The sequence below is a fragment of the Chionomys nivalis genome, chromosome 18, assembly GCF_950005125.1.
Source record: "Chionomys nivalis chromosome 18, mChiNiv1.1, whole genome shotgun sequence".
Taxonomy (NCBI): domain Eukaryota; kingdom Metazoa; phylum Chordata; class Mammalia; order Rodentia; family Cricetidae; genus Chionomys; species Chionomys nivalis.
This window is the reverse complement of record NC_080103.1, coordinates 26,345,724-26,364,874: the sequence shown is the minus strand read 5'-3', so window position 1 is coordinate 26,364,874 and position 19,151 is coordinate 26,345,724. Positions and strand designations below refer to the sequence as shown.

General features: G+C 35.7%; 1 protein-coding gene across 2 annotated transcripts in view; it reads left to right on the top strand.

Moving 5' to 3' along the window:
* Nucleotides 1–17,067, top strand: part of LOC130889327 (alpha-amylase 1-like) — a 47,957-nt gene extending 30,890 nt beyond the window's left edge. For both annotated transcript variants that reach the window (XM_057792976.1, XM_057792977.1), the window contains 10 exons: nt 8,409–8,622; nt 8,945–9,091; nt 9,896–10,093; nt 10,582–10,812; nt 12,789–12,922; nt 13,421–13,543; nt 13,638–13,737; nt 15,495–15,613; nt 15,724–15,849; nt 16,878–17,067. In XM_057792976.1, the coding sequence (XP_057648959.1) occupies nt 8,455–8,622; nt 8,945–9,091; nt 9,896–10,093; nt 10,582–10,812; nt 12,789–12,922; nt 13,421–13,543; nt 13,638–13,737; nt 15,495–15,613; nt 15,724–15,849; nt 16,878–17,067 (1,536 nt within the window). In that variant the 5' untranslated portion in view covers nt 8,409–8,454. The remainder of the gene's footprint in view (nt 1–8,408; nt 8,623–8,944; nt 9,092–9,895; nt 10,094–10,581; nt 10,813–12,788; nt 12,923–13,420; nt 13,544–13,637; nt 13,738–15,494; nt 15,614–15,723; nt 15,850–16,877) is intronic.
* Nucleotides 17,068–19,151: the final 2,084 nt, after the last annotated feature.

Here is a 19,151-nt window from a genome sequence, read left to right as displayed (position 1 = left end):
TTTAGCACAAAATAAATGAGAGGCCAGATTAATGACCATGGTAAATCTTTTATATATCAAAATATATAACTCTGACTAGAAACTCACCAATTTCAAAATTATTGAATCAATTTTATGTTAAAAAAGTCAAGACCAAGGGAGGGAGAGGAGATTAGGAATATTAAGAAATATACAATCAAAAAAAAAAGAAATATACAATCAAATTGGGAGATATTTAAAATACTAACACAAGTAATTATTAAGGACCATTTGGACATGTCTATAAATATACCTGTCTTTTCCACAGTCATTTACCCGTGAGTTCAGACAGTGACTCTTCTAGAGAATTCGAACAGGACAGTAATCTACTGTCAACAGGACAAAGATCACATAGGAAATATTTATTCTTGTATTGCCCTAATTATTTTATGCAATGGACATTTATTATTTGAGACTTTGCTGTTACAAGAAAGGTTCTGATGAGCATGTGTGCATGTTTCTCTGTGTGCATAGGTGAGCCATCCTGCAGCACAGATAAATATAAACAGAATTTACACTATATTTAGAATTATAATGCCCAATATGCCTTAAAATACATAGCACTTTGTATTTTCTTTTCTGTTCTTTCTTTCTTTCTTTCTTTCCTTCTTTCTTTCTTTCTTTCTTTCTTTCTTTCTTTCTTTCTTTCTTTCTTTTTTTTTTTTTTTTAGACAGGGCTTCTCTGCAGCTATGAAACCTGTCCTGGAACTAGCCCTTGTAGACCAGACTGGCCTTGAACTCACAGAGATCCCCTGCCTCTGTCTGCCAACACCACCCAACATATTTTCTTTTTTCTTTATAGGGCACTATTGAATTATTTTTCATACTCTAACAGATAATTTGTGCTTTTGTGTTTCATATTTTTGCCTTTATGGTTGAAAAAGGTAGTTTAAGCTATGCTATGTTTCTTTGATCATCTTTCCTGTTGAAAAGGTTTGCCATTTTGTTTCAAATTTCTTTCTATTTTTCCCTCTCATTTAGTACCTAGAGCTCTTATGTTTTCATTATTTTTTTTTTTTCTTTTGGTTTTTTGAGACAGGGTTTCTCTGTAGCTTTGGTGCCTGTCCTGGAACTAGCTCTTGTAGACCAGGCTGGCCTCGAACTCACAGAGATCCGCCTACCTCTGCCTCCCGAGTGCTGGGATTAAAGGCGTGCGCCACCACCGCCCGGCTGTTTTCATTATTTTTATAATATATTGTTAGATTCTTCCAGCCTATTGCTTATTTTTCAGTACTTATTCTGCTACAAGTTTAGTTGTGTATAGGTTAGTAATTAGGATAGCACCATAGATATTCTAGAGTTATTTTTTCAAACTTTTACTTTGTAAAATTGTTTTTAATGTTAAAATTTGCTATTTAAGCACATGCCACTGTCTGTTCTTACTCCTCATCTTTCATAGACGTTAAATAAAAATAGATATATGTGACTTTAAATAAAAAATTAAGAAATGCGTATTAGATAGATTTATCAAAGTGGAAAGTCATTCTATAATTTTTTTCACACTTGGACTAGAAATTTGTCTTAAGTTAGAGCTCTTTGCTAGCAAACCAAAGTTCCAGGTTTATCTTCACAGCTACAATAAAATGGGGTGGGGGTTGATTAATATTGAAAGTTATATTACCATTTTATTTTAATTTATTTTTTAAATTTCATTTTACATTCCATCCACAGTTCTTTCCCCATCCCTCCTCCCATGCTCCTCTGCCATCCTGCCTCCCTACCTACCCCTGATACCTACTCCTCCATCCAACCCCCCATCCACTCCTCTCAATGGGTAAGGGTTCCCATGGGAGTCAACAAAGTCTGACACATTAAGTTGGGGCAGCATCAAGCTCTCCCCACTGCATTAAGATTGAGGAAGGCATCCAACCATAGGGAATGGGCTCCAAAAAGCTATCTCATGCATCAGGGATAGATTTTGTTCCTACTGCCAGGTACCTCACAGATAGTTCAAGCTTCACCACTGTCTTCCACATATTGAGGGTCTAGTTCAGTTTTATGGAGTCTCCACAGCTGTCAGTCTAGAGTTGCTGAGTTTCCACGAGCTTGGTTCAGTTGTCTCTGTAGATTTCTCCATCATGATCTTGACCTCCCTTGCTCATCTATTCCCTCCTTCCACTCTTCGATTGGATTCCTGGAGCTCAGCCTTGTGCTTAGTTGTCGATCTTTGAATCTGGTTTTTTCATTTCCCGGATAAAAGCTCTAAGATTGTAGTTGGGGTATTCACCAATCTGATTACAGGGGAAGTACAGTCTGGCTCTCTCTCTCCTATTGCATGGATTATTGCTGGGGTCATTGTGGATTCTTGGGGACTTCCCTATACCAGGTTTCTCCCTAACAGGACAGTGGCTCTCTCTATCAAGATCTGTCTTTCATTGCCTTCCCACTCTGTCCCTCTCCCGACTCTACCACCCAGTTCTCTTACGCTTTCATCTCCCTCTTTAACGCCCCCCTCCCCACTACTAGTTTACCTGGGAGATCTCATCTAATTCCCCTTCCCTGGGTGTTTCATGTGTCCCTCCTTGTTACCTAGCTTCTCTGGAGCTGTGGATTGTAGTCTGGTTATTTTTTGCTTTACACCTAATATCCACTTATGAGTGATTACATACCTTGTTTGTCTGAGTCTGGGTTACCTCACTGAAGATGTTTTTTTCTAGCTCCATCCACTTGCCTACAAATTTCATGATGGCATTGTTTTTCACAACTGAGTAATACTCCATTGCATAAATGTGCCATATTTTCTTTATCCTTTCTTCAGGTGAGGAGCATCTAGGCTATTTCCAGGTTCTGGCTATTAGAAATAATGCTGCTGTGAATATTGGTCAAGTGTCCCTGTGGTATATTTGCATATGCTTTCGGTATATGCCCTGGAGTGGTATTGCTGGGTCTTAATGTAGATTATACCCATTTAACCATTTGGAAAGTACTGAATTAAATTATTCCAAAATTTTCTTTCATTGTTAATATTTTACAACACTTGATTTATTTCCCTTTGGCATCATACATCCCATGAGAAATGAATGCTATTTAAATATGTGGTTTAAACTGAGCACTAGAAACAAATGTGTTTATTAATCACTAGAGCAAATACTGTTTTAGGGAAATAAAACCCTGAATTCCAGTGACTTACAAATGTCAAATTTGATTTTCATGTTCATCTAAGATCAACAAGGAGATTCTTAGGAGTCTCTTCACCATCAAAAGAAAGAAATGAAAATGAAAAGTCCATTTTGACATGTGGAGGCCTCTAAATAAAACGTTTGTTCCTATTATGCTGTCATCTTTTTAATTGATTAAATTTGACTCAGTGATAAGCTAATATGATATTTAAAATTATTTCACTAGAATCTTAACCCTTATATTTTACATAAATGATTCAGAGGAAAATTTGAAAGTAGGAGGAAAAGTTGTGTTTTCAGAAAGCAAACTGGTGAGTTATGTTGTAATAGAAGAAGTGGTACAGCTGGTTAAGGACATCAGGGTGGTGTGCCCAGTCCACCGTCGGTCACCTTGGAGATCATATCACAATACTGACAGATATCTGCTGCGCACCACACCCCCGTGTCTGCAATCTGTGCTCTGGCACCCAGTTCGCGAGGTTCAGGCAAGGGGGCTGGAGGTTAAAATACACAGACACACACAGACAAAGAGACAGCGACACGGGTCATCCTTGAATTCCCCAAGAATGCCCCCTTTATTGTGTTCAGGGGCAGATTATATAGAGATAGCCACGCCCCAGCCAAACCCAACAGAAACCACTCTCCTGCCATCAGGAACTCCTGAAGGTCTCATGCTCATAGCAGCTGTAGGCACTCAGATCAGGGGAAAGCAAGTTGTTTACAAGAAATTCAGGATCTGGGGTCTCACTGCTCCCAACAGACATCATATTTGGAGAATTATATAAGGTTTTAAGAGTGAATGTTAAAAGGATGAGATTATAGAAAACTATAAAAATCTTAATTGTAAAACAAAGTTTTTGATAAACCTGTAATTGCTATCCACAATACTTAGGCGATTTCATTTCACAATCGTCTACCAAATGCCTCTGAGTAACGGTAGGAAGTGAAACAGAAGGCTCCACAAGTTATGATGATGTAAAGCAAGAGTAATAAAATTCAAAGAGAAATCTCCTCTATCATGATGACTGGGTAACATACTGATTTATGCATATACAGAACATCATTAAGAATCATCTTATTGACTAGTAGTGTTTGGTTATTCGCTAGACCTCTGGGCTATCTGGTCTCTGGTCATTGGTTACCCAAGCAATGTTGGGTATGGGTTCATTTTTCTAAAGTGTACCTTAGATCAAATCAGAAACTGGTTGGCTATTCCCACAGTTCTATGCCACCATTGCCCTCGCATACATTGTAGGTAGGGAATATTGTAGATTAAAGACCTTGTGACTAGTTTAGTGTCCACATTTCTCTTTCAGTAGCGTGTGGAGTGCCTTCCCACTGCAGGGAGTAGGGCATGAGGATGAGGCTCCATGTAGTCACCAGTTCAACCTCTTCATATTCACTGAATTGTGTGGCATTGTTCTCAGCAATTGAGTCCTGCTATCAGTTTGTGAAAAACAGCATTTTTGTCTTATTAACAGGCTTGGCTGTTTGGGGATTTACATGGGAACTCTTTGTCCAACATCAACTGAATGTACCCTAGTACCACAATGGAAGCCTACAAGGCCGGGGTTCCACATCATTAATTACTAGAAGTCCTCATTATGATCACTTTTTTTTTATAGGTTTCAGGAAGTTTCCGATGTCATAAGTTTCCATACCACCTCCTGAGTGCCCATTGTTCCAGCTCTCTCTTCCTGCACTCTCTCCTTCAACCCTATCTCTCCCCACCCCCTGCTCTTGTCTCTGCTCTCCTCCGGTCTGCTCATATTTTTGTTTTCCCCTCTCAAGGTTATCCTTGTATTTCCTCCTATACCACTCCTTTTTCCATAACCACTTTGAGTCTATGGGCTACAGCTTTGTTATCATTTACTTAATGGCTAATACTCCTTAATAATTGAATACATACTATATTTATCTTTTTGGCTCTCGGTTACCTCACTCAAGATAATTTTTTTATAATGTCATCCATTTTCCATATATATAAAATGCTAATATATATTTTTGTTGATTGGGTTGTTTCCAGGTTCTGGCTATGATGAATAAAACTGCAGTGAACATAGTTGAGAAAGTGTCCTTGTGGTAGGACAGAGCATTCTTTGGCTATATGACCAAGATGGTGTAACTGGTTCTTGGGATAGATCAATTCCCAACATTCTTTTTTTTTTTTAAATTATTTATTTATTTATTTATTTATTTATTTATTTATTTATTTATTATGTATACAATATTCTGTCTGCATGTATGACTGAAGGCCAGAAGAGGGCACCAGACCTCATTACAGATGGTTATGAGCCACCATGTGATTGCTGGGAATTGAACTCAGGACCTTTGGAAGAGCAGGCAATGCTCTTAACCACTGAGCCATCTCTCCAACCCAATTCTCAACATTCTTTTTTTTTTTTTTTTTTTTTTTTTTTAATTCTCAACATTCTTAAGAACACTGTTTTGATTTCCATAGTGACTATACAAGTTTACACTCTCACCAGCAATGGAGGAGTTCCCCTTGCTCCACAATCTTGCCCGCCTGAGCTATCACTTACATTATTGATCTTAGCCATTCTGACAAATGTAAGATCGAATCTCAAGATGGTTATGATTGCATTTCCTTAGTGGCTAAGGATGTTGAACACTTCTACTTTTTAATTTTTCTTTAAAAAAATTGAAAATATATTCTTCTCTCTTACAATAATACATCCTGATCATAGCTTCCTCTCCCTCCACCCTTCTCACCAAGATCCACTCCCCCCTTGTCCCCTCTTCAGCAAAGAACAGGCCTTCTAGAGACAATAACCAAGCAGGACAAAGCAAGATACAATAGACAAGGCAAAGGCCCTCATATCAAGGCTGGGTGAGGCAACTTCATAGGAAGAAAATTGTCAAGAGCAGGCCAAGGAGTCAGAGATACACCTTCACCCACTAACAGCCATAATAAATAAGCAGAGAACCTGACGCAAACGCATGTAGGTTCTGTGCTTACCACTTCAGTGTTCAGCCCCTGTGAGCTCTGTTTAGCTGATTTGGTGCCAAGAACATTTCATCAATCATTTCTCAGCAATTTGAGAGTCTTCTGTTGAAAATTCTCTGTTTAGATCTGCATGACATTTTTTTTTAATTACATTATCTGATGTTTGGATATTTAGTTTCTTGAGTTCTTTATACAATTTGGCTATTAGATAGAAGACTTTATATTGGATGTGGAGTTGCTAAAACTCTTTTTCTATTCTCGTAGCTGCCAGTTTGTTTTTTATCTTCTGGAAACTTTTCATTTTCCTGAGTTCCCATTTATTAAGTGTTAATCTTAGTGCCTGTTCTATCAAGTTCAGTTCAGAAAATTATCTTCTGTGCCAATGATTTCAAGGCTATTCCTCACTGTTGCTGATGTCTTTAATCCATTTGGACTTGAGTTTTGTGCAGGGTGAAAGATATGGTTCTATTTGCACTCTTCTGTGCTCTGACCTCTAGCTTGACCAGCCCAATTTGCTAAAGATACTTTCTGTTTTCTGGCTTATTTATAAAAAAAAAATAGTTTCAATGTGGGTTTGGGTTTATGCCTGTGTGTTTGTTGATTCCATTGACCAGCATGTCTGTTTTCTTCAACACCACATGGGTTTTGTTACTATAGCTCTGTAGTACAAAGTTATATCAGTGACAGTGTTACCTCCAGCTGTTCTTTTATTTTTCAAGATAGTTTTTGATATGCTGGGTTTTTCTGTTTTTTTTCTCATGATGTTGAGAATTTGCTTTTAATGATCTGCAAATTACTGTGTTTAAGTTTTGATGGAGATTACACTGAATCTTTAGTTTGCTTTTGTTTTACATTAACAGTAAAAATGGCCATTTTTTACTATGTTAATCCTTCTGAGCCATGAACATGGAGATCTTTCCATCTTCTAATATATTCTTCAACTTCTTTTTTCAAAGACTTGAAGTTTTTGTTGTACAACTCTTTCCCTTGCTTGGTTAGATGTACCACAAGGTATTTTCTACTATTTGAGACTATTGTTAAAGTTGTTTCCCTGATTTTTTTTTCTCAGTATGTTTGTCATTTGTATCTAGGAGGGCTGCTTATTTTTTCAGGGTTATTCTTGTTTCCAGTCACTTCACTGAAGATATTTGTTAGATGTAGGAGTTCCCTGGTAGAATTTTTCAGTCCACTTATTTATACTCTGATATAATCTTTAAATAATTGTACTTTGACTTTTTCTTTTCCATTTTGTACCTCTTTGATCTCCACCATTTTTCTTACTGCTCTAACTTGAACTTTCACTACTTTATTGAATAGATATAGAGAGGTAGTACGCTGTGTCATGCTCTTGATTTTAATGGACTTTCTGTAAACTTCTCCCCATTTAGTTATATTATACAAGTAATTACTACTACTGGGTATCATATTGCAAAGTAGAACTTCAGAAATTTTGCTGGAATAAAGAATACACTGATTTTTAGTAGATATATTCTTCCATTGTGAATCATTACATAAACCTAATTTACTTGGTCTCCCTGGTCCTGTGTGTATGTTTTTGTGTTTATTGCAAGGCTTAAAATAGACTATAATATATATTTTCTGAGACTGTGTTCATTTATTAAAAATGGGAACATAATTCATATCAATATCTGAGTAATATCTGGAACTTAGTGTATGTCTGCTATAGCCATTTACTGAGAAGAAAAGAGACTTTACCAATCATTTGCTAGGCCTATGAATATTAGATATTAAGTACATATTAATAAAATTTGGTTTAGAATGGTGAATTGTAAATATTAATATACTTATAATACAAATCAATCAGTTCAATAATGTAATCTAAAAACTGTCATGCATAAACATTTTCTAATTTTACCTGGGTTATAAATGTAGACTAAAAAATGTTCTTTTAGTTGAGTACTTGGGTCATGAGAATAACATGAAATATCATAGAAGCTTGGAATTGTCTGTGAAATATGAAAAAGTCTAGTTTTCTTTAAGAGAGTGTTTATGCAGTTTGTTGGGGGAAGGAGCAAAGAGGAGCATCAGAATTGAGAGAGGAATAATTAAACCTGTATCAGTCTTGTTATTCTTCTCAGGTCTGATACGTTCTCCTTTATTCTCCTTAATAAGTGGTAGTACCTTCAAAAACCTAGATGTTTAGCATTTCTCTTTTTCTTGCTATTAGGCAACTGTGGACCATATTGTTTGCAATCCTTTACAGTTTATAAATAACTAGTACTTGAATATTGATTCACGTTAGCTTTTATTTCACTGTACTCTTTCTAATTTTTATTTTTCAGGAATAAAGTGGTTGCTAGAAAAAAACACTAAAAACATCATAGCAAAATGAAGTTCTTCCTTCTGCTTTCCTTCATTGGGTTCTGCTGGGCTCAGTATGACCCACATACTCTATATGGACGAAGCTCTATTGTCCATTTGTTTGAGTGGCGCTGGGCTGATATTGCCAAGGAATGTGAGAGATACTTAGCTCCTAATGGATTTGGAGGGGTGCAGGTAATATTTGTTCACAATTTAAATGCAGAGTTCACTGTGCATATATAAAATTGTTTTCTATTATATTTTTGATTATTTTTAGCAATGTTTTACTTCATATATAACTTTTTTGAGGAAGAAAAAACTTAGGGTAAGTTTGTGTCTTGTTTTAGGACACCAGGAGGCCCTCTCCATTGTGCTGTCAATGTTTTTAGTGGTTCTAAAGAATAGGTCTACAAGTACACAACTTAAGACTTGCAGAATCATTCATATTTTTCTAAAGGGTTTATTTATTTATTTAAAGTAAACTGTAATCTGATAATCTTGTTTGTTTTATTTGTAGGTCTCTCCACCCAATGAAAATCTAGTAGTTAACAATCCTTCAAGACCTTGGTGGGAAAGATATCAACCAATTAGCTACAAAATATGCTCACGGTCTGGAAATGAAGATGAATTCAAAGATATGGTGACTAGGTGTAACAATGTTGGGGTAAGTGAAGTCATATTTCCTTTGAAGTCATTATTTGAAAAACCAATTTCAATCTTGTATTTCTTATTCTTCTTGAGAAAAATGCTTCATACTTTAATTTTTGTTTATATTTTACTTATAGTTCAGAAGTAACTACTGCTTTATGGTCATGAAAATTTCTTTTATAGAAACCATTTATAGAAGAACACTCATAAAGAACAACTTTGCTATTAATCCTCACAGTCACACTCATTTTCTACGATCCCTTTTTCTAGTCAAGAATTAGAAATTTCAGATTTAATATTTACTGCCATTTTATGATAAATAACTATTTCTCCATTTAATATAGATCAGTATCTACCCTTTTTTCCCTTCAGATATTAAAAATGACTCAAATTAACTCCTTTTAAAATCAACAATATCCAAATTTTAACACAATTCTAGTTTTTTTTAAAACAGTACTTTTCATTTGATTTTATAGTGATAACAGTTTCCGGCTTTCCACTTATCTGTTCTGTAAATCTTCAACTAAATATTAGAGCTGTTTGTGATCTTCATTTTACATTGGTTTTCTTTCACACATGACTTTTTGTATTGTCTAAAATTAAACTATAATGTATCAATATCTATATATCTATCTATCCATCCATCTATCTTTTATCTGTCCATAATTTATCTATCTATCTATCTATCTATCTATCTATCTATCTATCTATCTATCTATCTATCATCTATCTATGCATCTATCTCATGCTTTCTGTAAAGTTTAAGTACACACATTTTATGTCTGTAAATTAAGCTGAAGCACACACTTTTCTCTTCGAGGTCCGTATTTATGTGGATGCTGTCATGAATCACATGTGTGGAGTAGGGGCTGAAGCAGGAACAAGCAGCACATGTGGAAGTTATTTCAACCCAGGAACCAGGGACTTCCCAGAAGTTCCATACTCTGGTTGGGATTTTAATGATGGCAAATGTACGACTTCAAGTGGAGGCATTGAAAGCTACAATGATGCTGCTCAGGTGAGGAAGATAATCAGAATTTAAAAAAAAAATCTGCCCTCAGTATGTATATAGATCTTTTAGAATACTATTTGAAACACAGTTTAGAATCCTTAGTAAACATATTACTAAAATCTAGAAATGCAAATCAGTCTTTAAAAAGCTTCTCCTAGTTATTTAATGGCTCAAGGAAAGCGCTTTAAATATTAGAATTTCTGGGTTTGACTATTTACCACATTAAAAGAAAGACAAGAGAAAGAAACAAAGCATTTTCTCAATCAACTAATAATATTAACTACTTTATTTCCCCATAGTTCAGTCTTCATAATGGAAATCTTCTTAAGGTGTATTCACAATAGATTGTGAATGTTCCCAGTGTCCCAGGAACAGGCTTTATGAAGCTTCCTATAGACATGAATACGCGAATAGTCAAAAAGATTCTCAGGTGACAGGTAACATTTGAAACAATAACCATTTTGTCTTGCTTGCTTATTTGTTTGTTTCAATAGGTCAGAGACTGCCGTCTTACTGGTCTTTTGGATCTTGCACTTGGAAAAGACTATGTTCGTACCACGTTGGCTAACTATTTGAACCATCTCATTGACATTGGTGTGGCAGGGTTCAGACTTGATGCTTCTAAACACATGTGGCCTGGAGATATAAAGGCGATTCTGGACAAACTGAATAACTTAAATACACAATGGTTCTCTGAAGGAAGCAGACCTCTCATTTATCAAGAGGTAAAGTAATCCATATATATGTATATGTAAATGACATCATTTTTGTTAACCAGAAGATGGATGGAAGATTTTATTAAAGACAATTTCAATAGGTTAATGCCTGAGTGCCTTATGAAATGTGCAATTTATTTAACACTTTTATTGGGTGATAATAGGTTTAATTCTTTTTTTTTATTTATACATGTGTTTAATGAGTAATAGTATCAAGTTTGCTGTAATAAACAGATGTCAGGCTTTATTCCCAGAAAAGGAAGGCTAATATACCATCTTTTCTAAGTTAACACAATGCAGTTTTTTTAAATTTATTTAAAAAAAAATAAATTAATTCTTTACTAAAATAAGAGTCTAAGGGAGTGTAGAAAATTTGTGTAGCCTGTGACATTATTGGGCCATTTAGTGTATACTCGGAGACAATTATGCAAGACAGAAAATCTTTGTCATTGACATCAGCAAGTCTTTCTAAATTTAACTCGTTTTTTACATATTCAAAAAAAGTTTTAATTTTTAATTATATAAATAATACATGTTTGATTTGGGAAAATAAGATTTATGTATACCTTTTCAGTTTTTTCATTTGGATGGAGATATATGGTTGTTGCAATAATTGTTTCTCTCCAGAAACAAATTAATCAAAAGAAAACCCCTCAAAAACCAAAAATCCAACCGTAAAAATAAAGTTAGACATACACTCTCTCTCTCTCTCAATCTCTCTCTCTCTCTCACACACAAACACATACACACATGAGATATATGTGTGTGGATCGGTTGATTTATATTATATACAAGCCTTTGTGCATCAATTGCTACTTTGATTTTTTTTTTTAAATCCAAAATGATGCTGTCAGAATAGAATCTCTTAAAAGAGTAGTAGTTTCACTGGGCAATGGTGGCACAAGCCTTTAGTCCCAGCACTTGGAAGGCAGAGGCAGGCGGATCTCTGTGAGTTTGAAGCCAGCCTGGTTTACAAGAGGTAGTTCCAGGACAGGTTCCAAAGCTACAGAGAAACTCTGTCTTGAAAAACCAAAAAAACAAAAAAACAAACAAAAAAAAAAAAAAAAAAGAAGAAGAAAAGAAAGAAAAAGAAAGAAAAAGAAAGAGTAATGGTTTCAAAGCTCCAAGCACAATCCAGGCCCACTGAGGGGAGGGTCCAGTGTTGTTTACATTAAAACAAGCAGCGGCTTCCAGTCACCTCCTCCAGAAATGCATTCCTACAGCCACAATCAGATGGTCACTGTGCAGTCAACCTCACTCTTTCTGCCGTTCCTGAAAATACTCATCAAACATGGAGGAAGATTCTTCTTCCTGTTCCTTTGGCTCCTTAAACTCCAAGTCCTCGCCATACTGAATGGCAAAGTCGATGTGCTGGAGCACAATGTTCATGCTCTCCTCGTCCGACTGATCGTATGGCAGAAACCGAACCATGCTGTAGTCATCAATCAAGCCACACACAGCTTTTGTCAATTTCTAGAAATTTTGGCTTCTTAAATCACCTGTTGAATCTTCTAGCAGAGAGTACATGTCTGGATCTAGAAACCAGGAAAGATCTTAACCTGCGTCTGTGTCGGGTGAGAGAATCATGGCGACTCCTAAATTTAACTCTTGTCTGAGGTATTAAGTGTGTAAATTTGGGTAAACGGATTAATATTTCTGTTCACATTTTTCATGTGAAGAGGTTAGAATTGTTTTTTATTTGATTTCATTGGAAAACTAAATAAATTTGTAAGTGTTGAAATTGTTTATCTGACAGAAAGTAATTTGTATGAATTTCTAAATTTTCAATTATATGTTAAATTGAAATATGTCAGCCTTCTTTATTGGACAAGAAATGGCACTAGCATTAAGTTTCTTTCAATAGTGATGCATATGTTTTATAAAGAATCAAAGAAAATCAGTTAAAGCATCAAAGACATAAGAAATTTATAGGATATTAATATTACTTTACCCAACTGACAGTTTTCCCCCTTTATCTCTACTAGGTGATTGATCTGGGTGGTGAGGCGGTGACAAGTTCTGAGTACTATGGAAATGGCCGTGTGACAGAATTCAAGTATGGAGCAAAACTGGGCAATGTTATCCGCAAGTGGAATGGAGAGAAGATGGCCTATTTAAAGTAAATATACACCATCTCTCAATTAGATTTTGGTAATTATAATCTTCTAAAGTCAGACATTACTTTAAAACCATTTACTCATAAATAAAGCTATAATGTGGCCATTTTGTTCTACTTATATAGTGCAATAATTAATTTGAAATGTTTGTTTATAATATAGAGTGCAATATTCAATCTTATTTTGTTTTTCATTTTACATAATGTGATATGGAATTTTTACCCTTCTTGAGTTTATCTACATTACAATGTTACAGGAGCAATGTGAATGAAAAGCAAATAATAGCATACATAGAATCATGAAACATGTTAGACAATTATATATGTGTATATGCACATACCTAGAAGAAATTTTTCCTGTGGAATAATCACTTAGCTTGAGAATCAGTAGTTAAATCTCAATAGATTTAGTAGTTAAATCTAAGTAGAAAGAGATACAGATTTAGGGTAGTCTAAAGGTGTTGTAAAATAATAATATATTCATATTTTTTTAAAAAATAGGAACTGGGGCGAAGGTTGGGGTTTCATGCCTTCTGATAGAGCCCTTGTCTTTGTGGACAACCATGATAATCAGCGAGGTCATGGGGCTGGAGGATCATCCATCCTGACATTTTGGGATGCTAGGTAAATAAAACTATTCTTTGATGATTTGTTACTTGCCCTTTAGTGATTGCAAGTTTTTTATTCTTCTATTATAATATTATTTTGTAATTTTCAGACTCTATAAAATGGCAGTTGGATTTATGTTGGCTCATCCTTATGGACTCACACGAGTAATGTCAAGTTATTACTGGCCAAGATATTTTGAGAATGGAGAGGTAAGTTTGAATACATTTTTTCTAAGAAAAGGGAAGCAGTCATGTTTCAATTTTACATAAAATTTTTTCATAAAATACATGTCATCAAATATTTATTTACTGTAATGTTAGCAATATAAGCTTATTACAGAAGTATCCACTGCTTTTTCAGTATTAAAAAAACCTTGAAAATTATAGAACAAGGTACATAAAGCAAAACACAGGCATCTAATCATACTTACCTTGTCAATTTGATATGGAGATTGTGCATGGTAATACCTTTAAAGAAGGGAAACAAGTTTGCTTAATGCTATACTGGAGTTCTGCCTCATCTCGGGCATTGCACCAGCCAGCGCTGAAAGAGGATAGTTGAAGGACAGCTCATTTATTAGGAGGAAGCAGCTGACAGTTATAGCCCAGGAAGAATAGCCAGTTGGAATCATGTGGTGGTATACCTTTGGGGCCAGGAGAAGGAACCTCATAAGGTCATGTAGAAAAGAAAGGATATTTTAGTGGTCAGATAAATGGCAACCAGTCCTCATGGCCTTGGAGATGCATGCACTTATCAGTTGCTATGTGCACCTAGGCACTACACCCAGGGATGTCTTTCTGCTGAGGTCTGATAGCATCTGAGCAAGGCAGGGGATGGGTATGGAGTTGAAGGAAGAAGTGGCCAAATCTTACCTCTCAGAATGAGAAAAATCTAGGTTTCAGGCATACTTCAACATCTTAGCTTCAGGCCAGTCCTGTAGTTTAAAACTTGACCAAGATAAGTATTTGCTATGTACTTTTACATTTTTCAATGGAATGGAAAGAAATCATTCAGTTGAACTGGGGTTATCTAAAAAATACGCCTACAAAATTATGTTAAACTAAGCAAACAAATTTGAAGACTCATTCAGGAAATCTAAAGATGGCAAAATATTATGCAATACATTAATCTGAACAGTTTCAAAAAGCAATAACGGTCTAGGGAGATGACTTAGAGGGTAAAACTCTTGCAGGAGGGATAAGGGTTCAGTTCCTTGACATCTTGCAATGCTAAGAAGTTTGTCTCAACACAATTGCCCGATAGGTGGAGATCACAGATTTCTGGACCACCAAAATGGTTAGCTCTAGGTTTAGGAGAGAAACCCTTCCTATATTGACAGTGGAGAGAATGCTTGTTCAATTGCTTCAGGAAGATGTGTAAATGTGTTGACAATCATGAAATGCATATTAAAACTTTTGAAAATTTATTACAGAATATCAGGGTATATTTATTAGTACTTTTATTTAAAAGATGGTATGGAACATAAACTAATATAAATTTGGAAATTAATTATACTTGTTAAAGAATTTTACAGACATCATATTTTTATAACAACAAACTGTTATTTCTATTTTATAAATGATGAAATTTAGGCCTAGAGATCTTATGTATGTTTAATGAGTTTTTAAAATCATTGGTACTGAAACCTTTTCTTTAATCCTTATCTTTCTGGTACAAATGCTCTTACCACTTTTGTGACATTAAAGAAGTAAGAGAGATAATAAGAAGTTATTGCATGAAAAGGCTCTGAGTGAATAAAAATGTGTAATTCTTTGAAATATGGCTCTAGAAAATTATGGTGTATATACTCAAATAGGAAAACTCAGTAAAGGTCTGTATAAATGTTGAAAAAGTTAGACACTAAGTAGATACTTTAGAGACTCAAGTAGCAGAATTTTTTTTAGTTTAGTGCAATGGAAATGAGAATATGCATGTTAAAATCCTGAAAATTTTCTCTTTAATTAAGGATGTCAATAATTGGGTTGGACCACCAAATGACAATGGAGCAACCAAAGAAGTGACGATTAATGCAGACACCACTTGTGGCAATGGCTGGGTCTGTGAACATCGATGGCGCCAGATCAGGTTGGGAGTGTCCCCTACAGATCTTGTCTAATAAGAGAATTGTTTAACTTTTTGTTTTAAATTTTTGAATATAAAGGGCACGAGCATTTTACGTGTAATTGTGCTTTTAGGAACATGGTTGCCTTCAGAAACATAGTCGGTTTTGAGCCTTTCTCAAACTGGTGGGATAATGGCAGCAACCAAGTAGCTTTTGGCAGAGGAAACAAAGGATTCATTGTCTTTAACAATGATGACTGGTAAGTGGAAATCAATTAAAGTAGGATTGTATATTCTTATTTTTTAGACACTTCCTTTCACTTCCTGTTCATTTGTAGCTGAAAATATTTTCATTGATAGATTTAAATAAGCATAGTGACTTGAAAACTAGAAAAAAATGATGCTTGCTCTTAACTTGTTTCTATATTTTTGTAGATTCCAAGTAGAGTTTTGGTATAGTTCTTTATGTATTCTTCCGCTGTCATGTGCATATATTCTCACTCATATACTCATCTGTACAAAGCATATACACATTCAATAAAAATCTTAAAAATCAGCAACAAACATGGACATTATATTCAAAGTATATCCCCATTTCCTAGCTCTGTATCACAACTATTTCTTTTTCTGTTTCTTTGTTATCTAATCTTAAATTCTCTGCCTTTGTGTGATGAATAGTTTCAATGCATTTGTAAACTTGCTATGGCTGATGGTTTTCCTCAGGAGGCAGTTGAGTTTGGTTCTACAGATTCCAAAGATTGGCCTTCCATTTTTGATCCAAGCTTCTTTTTTTTTCTCCTTTAACATTTTCCTATATATACAACTATACTTAGAGAATCTCAGTGCAAGTAGTTGAAAATCTCAGTTGGGAGGTTTTTATTTTTTCTCATTTGGATTATTTTATTAGTTTCTTTTTTGATACTGTGATTGATTAAATAGCATGAACAAGTCAACTTACAGAAGAAAGATTTCATTTGGCCTGCAAATCCAGGGGTTAGACTTTGTGAAAGCAGGGCATGAAGGGAGGAGCCCTGATGGCTTACACTATGAACCACAGTACAGCACAGAAAGAGCTGATTAGATAATGTAGGAGTGTTTTTTTCTCAAGGTCTACTTTCAATGACACAATATCTCCAATTATCTACCTATCTATTTATCTATATCTATCTATCTTGATTCTAAGTTTTATTTTTATAGTACCAAGTTTAGGAAATTATTTAATTTGGAGATAGTCTGTTTTCTTGAAGTTGGCTTTGTTGAACTTGACTTTTTACTTTTACTTTTTCAGGTCTTTGTCAACAACTTTACAAACTGGTCTCCCTGCTGGCACATATTGTGATATCATTTCTGGAGATAAAGTTAATGGCTATTGCACCGGAATTCAAGTCTATGTTTCTGACGATGGCACTGCTCAATTTTCTATTAGTAACTCTGCTGAAGACCCATTTATTGCTATCCATGTGGAATCAAAAATATAAAATTTAAAATAAATACGTACTGAGAGCATCAAAAAATCATTTGTTTTTTTTTCTTTTGCATAATTTAATTTTTATACTTCAGCCACATTTAGTAAAATCTATTACAGCAATAAAACTGAATTGGTAAAAAAGCATATTAAAATTGTACATAAGTTTAAGAAAGTTACATACAGGCTTTTAATATATTTTAGATGATTATCTTTCAATTATTTGTCAAAGGCAATTCCCAGATTTAAGATGATGTCCTGTCAAACATACTGTTTTATCACAAGTACCATTTGTTCCATAGTACCCTAATGTCTCTTCTTTATTGAATATATTTTTCTTTATTTCATATATAAAGTATATACGTATATATAATTATTCTTATCTTATTCACTCACTTATCTTCCATTATTTTCTTCCATTTTCTACCAGATGCCTTCTTCTTCTTCCTGACAAATCACTTACTCCTCTATTTTTTCTTGTCTTTTCTTTTTAAAGGTCTAATGTGTAAATTTCCAGCCCTCCATACTGCTTATTTTGTTGACTCTGAAGAAATCCTGCCTTAGAGAATTCCTTTTAAGACCTGGAAATTACTTTAGTGACTTTGTCTTTTCAAGCAAATGTGCATTTCCATGCACTGAAGCTTGTGATGTGTGGAACAGCCCCTTTCGGACAGCTCTTTCATTTGTTCCAGTCATTAACAATAGGCTTTTCCTTAAGGATTACAATTGCTTTTCATAAACTGGCCTTATCTGTAGTTTGTGAGCCATTTATCCTCCAAAACTGAACATTTTAAATATATATCTTTCTACTATATTTATTGTTCTTTTCTATATGGACCTTGATTAGAATGGCAAGAAAAATTATTCTGTAAGCCCCGGTCTCTGGTCTCCATCTTTGGAGGCCCCATCCCTGTGCCCTCCAAGTCTCAAGATCAATCCCTCCCTGGAGGAGGGTCAAGATGAGCCCACCAAAATCTTGACCATGCCCTTAGTCCATTTAAACTGCCTTCCTGGAAAGTTTCCTCATGGTCTCTTTTCCTTCCTCCTGGTCATATTAGCCGCCTCCCGGTTCCCCCTTGGGGCCACTGGAGAGTGCAGGAATCCCATTAAACCTGAATATTTTAAAATTTGGTTTGTTGTGATTTGTCTTGATTGGGATTTTTGTATGGGCAGAGAGCTCGCATTAGGAAAAATTTCTAACATCTTGGAGGTCCCACTGGGTAGGGTGGCATTTCCATGTGGCCCTAGGCCAGGTGTCAAAAGTCTCTAGTCCACAATCTGAGCTCTCTACACCATGTTAAAACGGGCCCCTGGGCCTACAGCAGCTGCGTCTTGGTGAGTCCCTTTTTCTTGTCTATACTACAGGGTGTTGGGGGGACCCATTTGTACTTACTTTTGTCAATTATTGGACTCTTGTTGAAGCTGTGAGCTCACGCTAAGGGTTTTATCTCAGCAGCAGCCAGACTGGCAAGACTGGGCTTGGCTGAGGTGGGATTTGTTTGTTTTGGGACACCAAGTATTCAATTTCCACAACCCCGTTGGGCCTGAGAACTATTTTAGCAGACGGGCTGTAATAGATTTAGGCTGCTTGGTTGGGCATAGACTTTAAAATGGGCACTTGCAGTTGAAAGTCAGATCCACTGTCTCCCTTGGAATGCCTCTTACAAAATCTTAAAATTGGGCTTGTCTGACACAATTTGTCCCGAACGGCTAATTTCCCTATGCACTAAGATTTGGCCTCAGTATAATCTTGAAAATGGGATGTGTTGGTCAACAGAAGGAAGCCTTGAGCTTACCGACGTCTGGGACCTAGAAAATTTTTGTCACCATAAGGACAAATGGGCAGATCTTACGTACGTCCACGATTTTTGGGCTCTGTGCTTCCACCCTTCCCTTAGTAGCCAGCGTCTCGCAGCACCAATCTCCATAGCTAAATCTGCAATGCCTCCGAATTCCCAGTCATCTGGGAATTGGGACCCCGACAATTCCAGCTGAAATATACAGCCAGAGGCACAGCCCCCTCGCCCACTCACTCAAGCCTACACTACCCAACCCCCTCCCGTGGAGCAACATTCTCTTCATTCCTCTCCTTCCCAG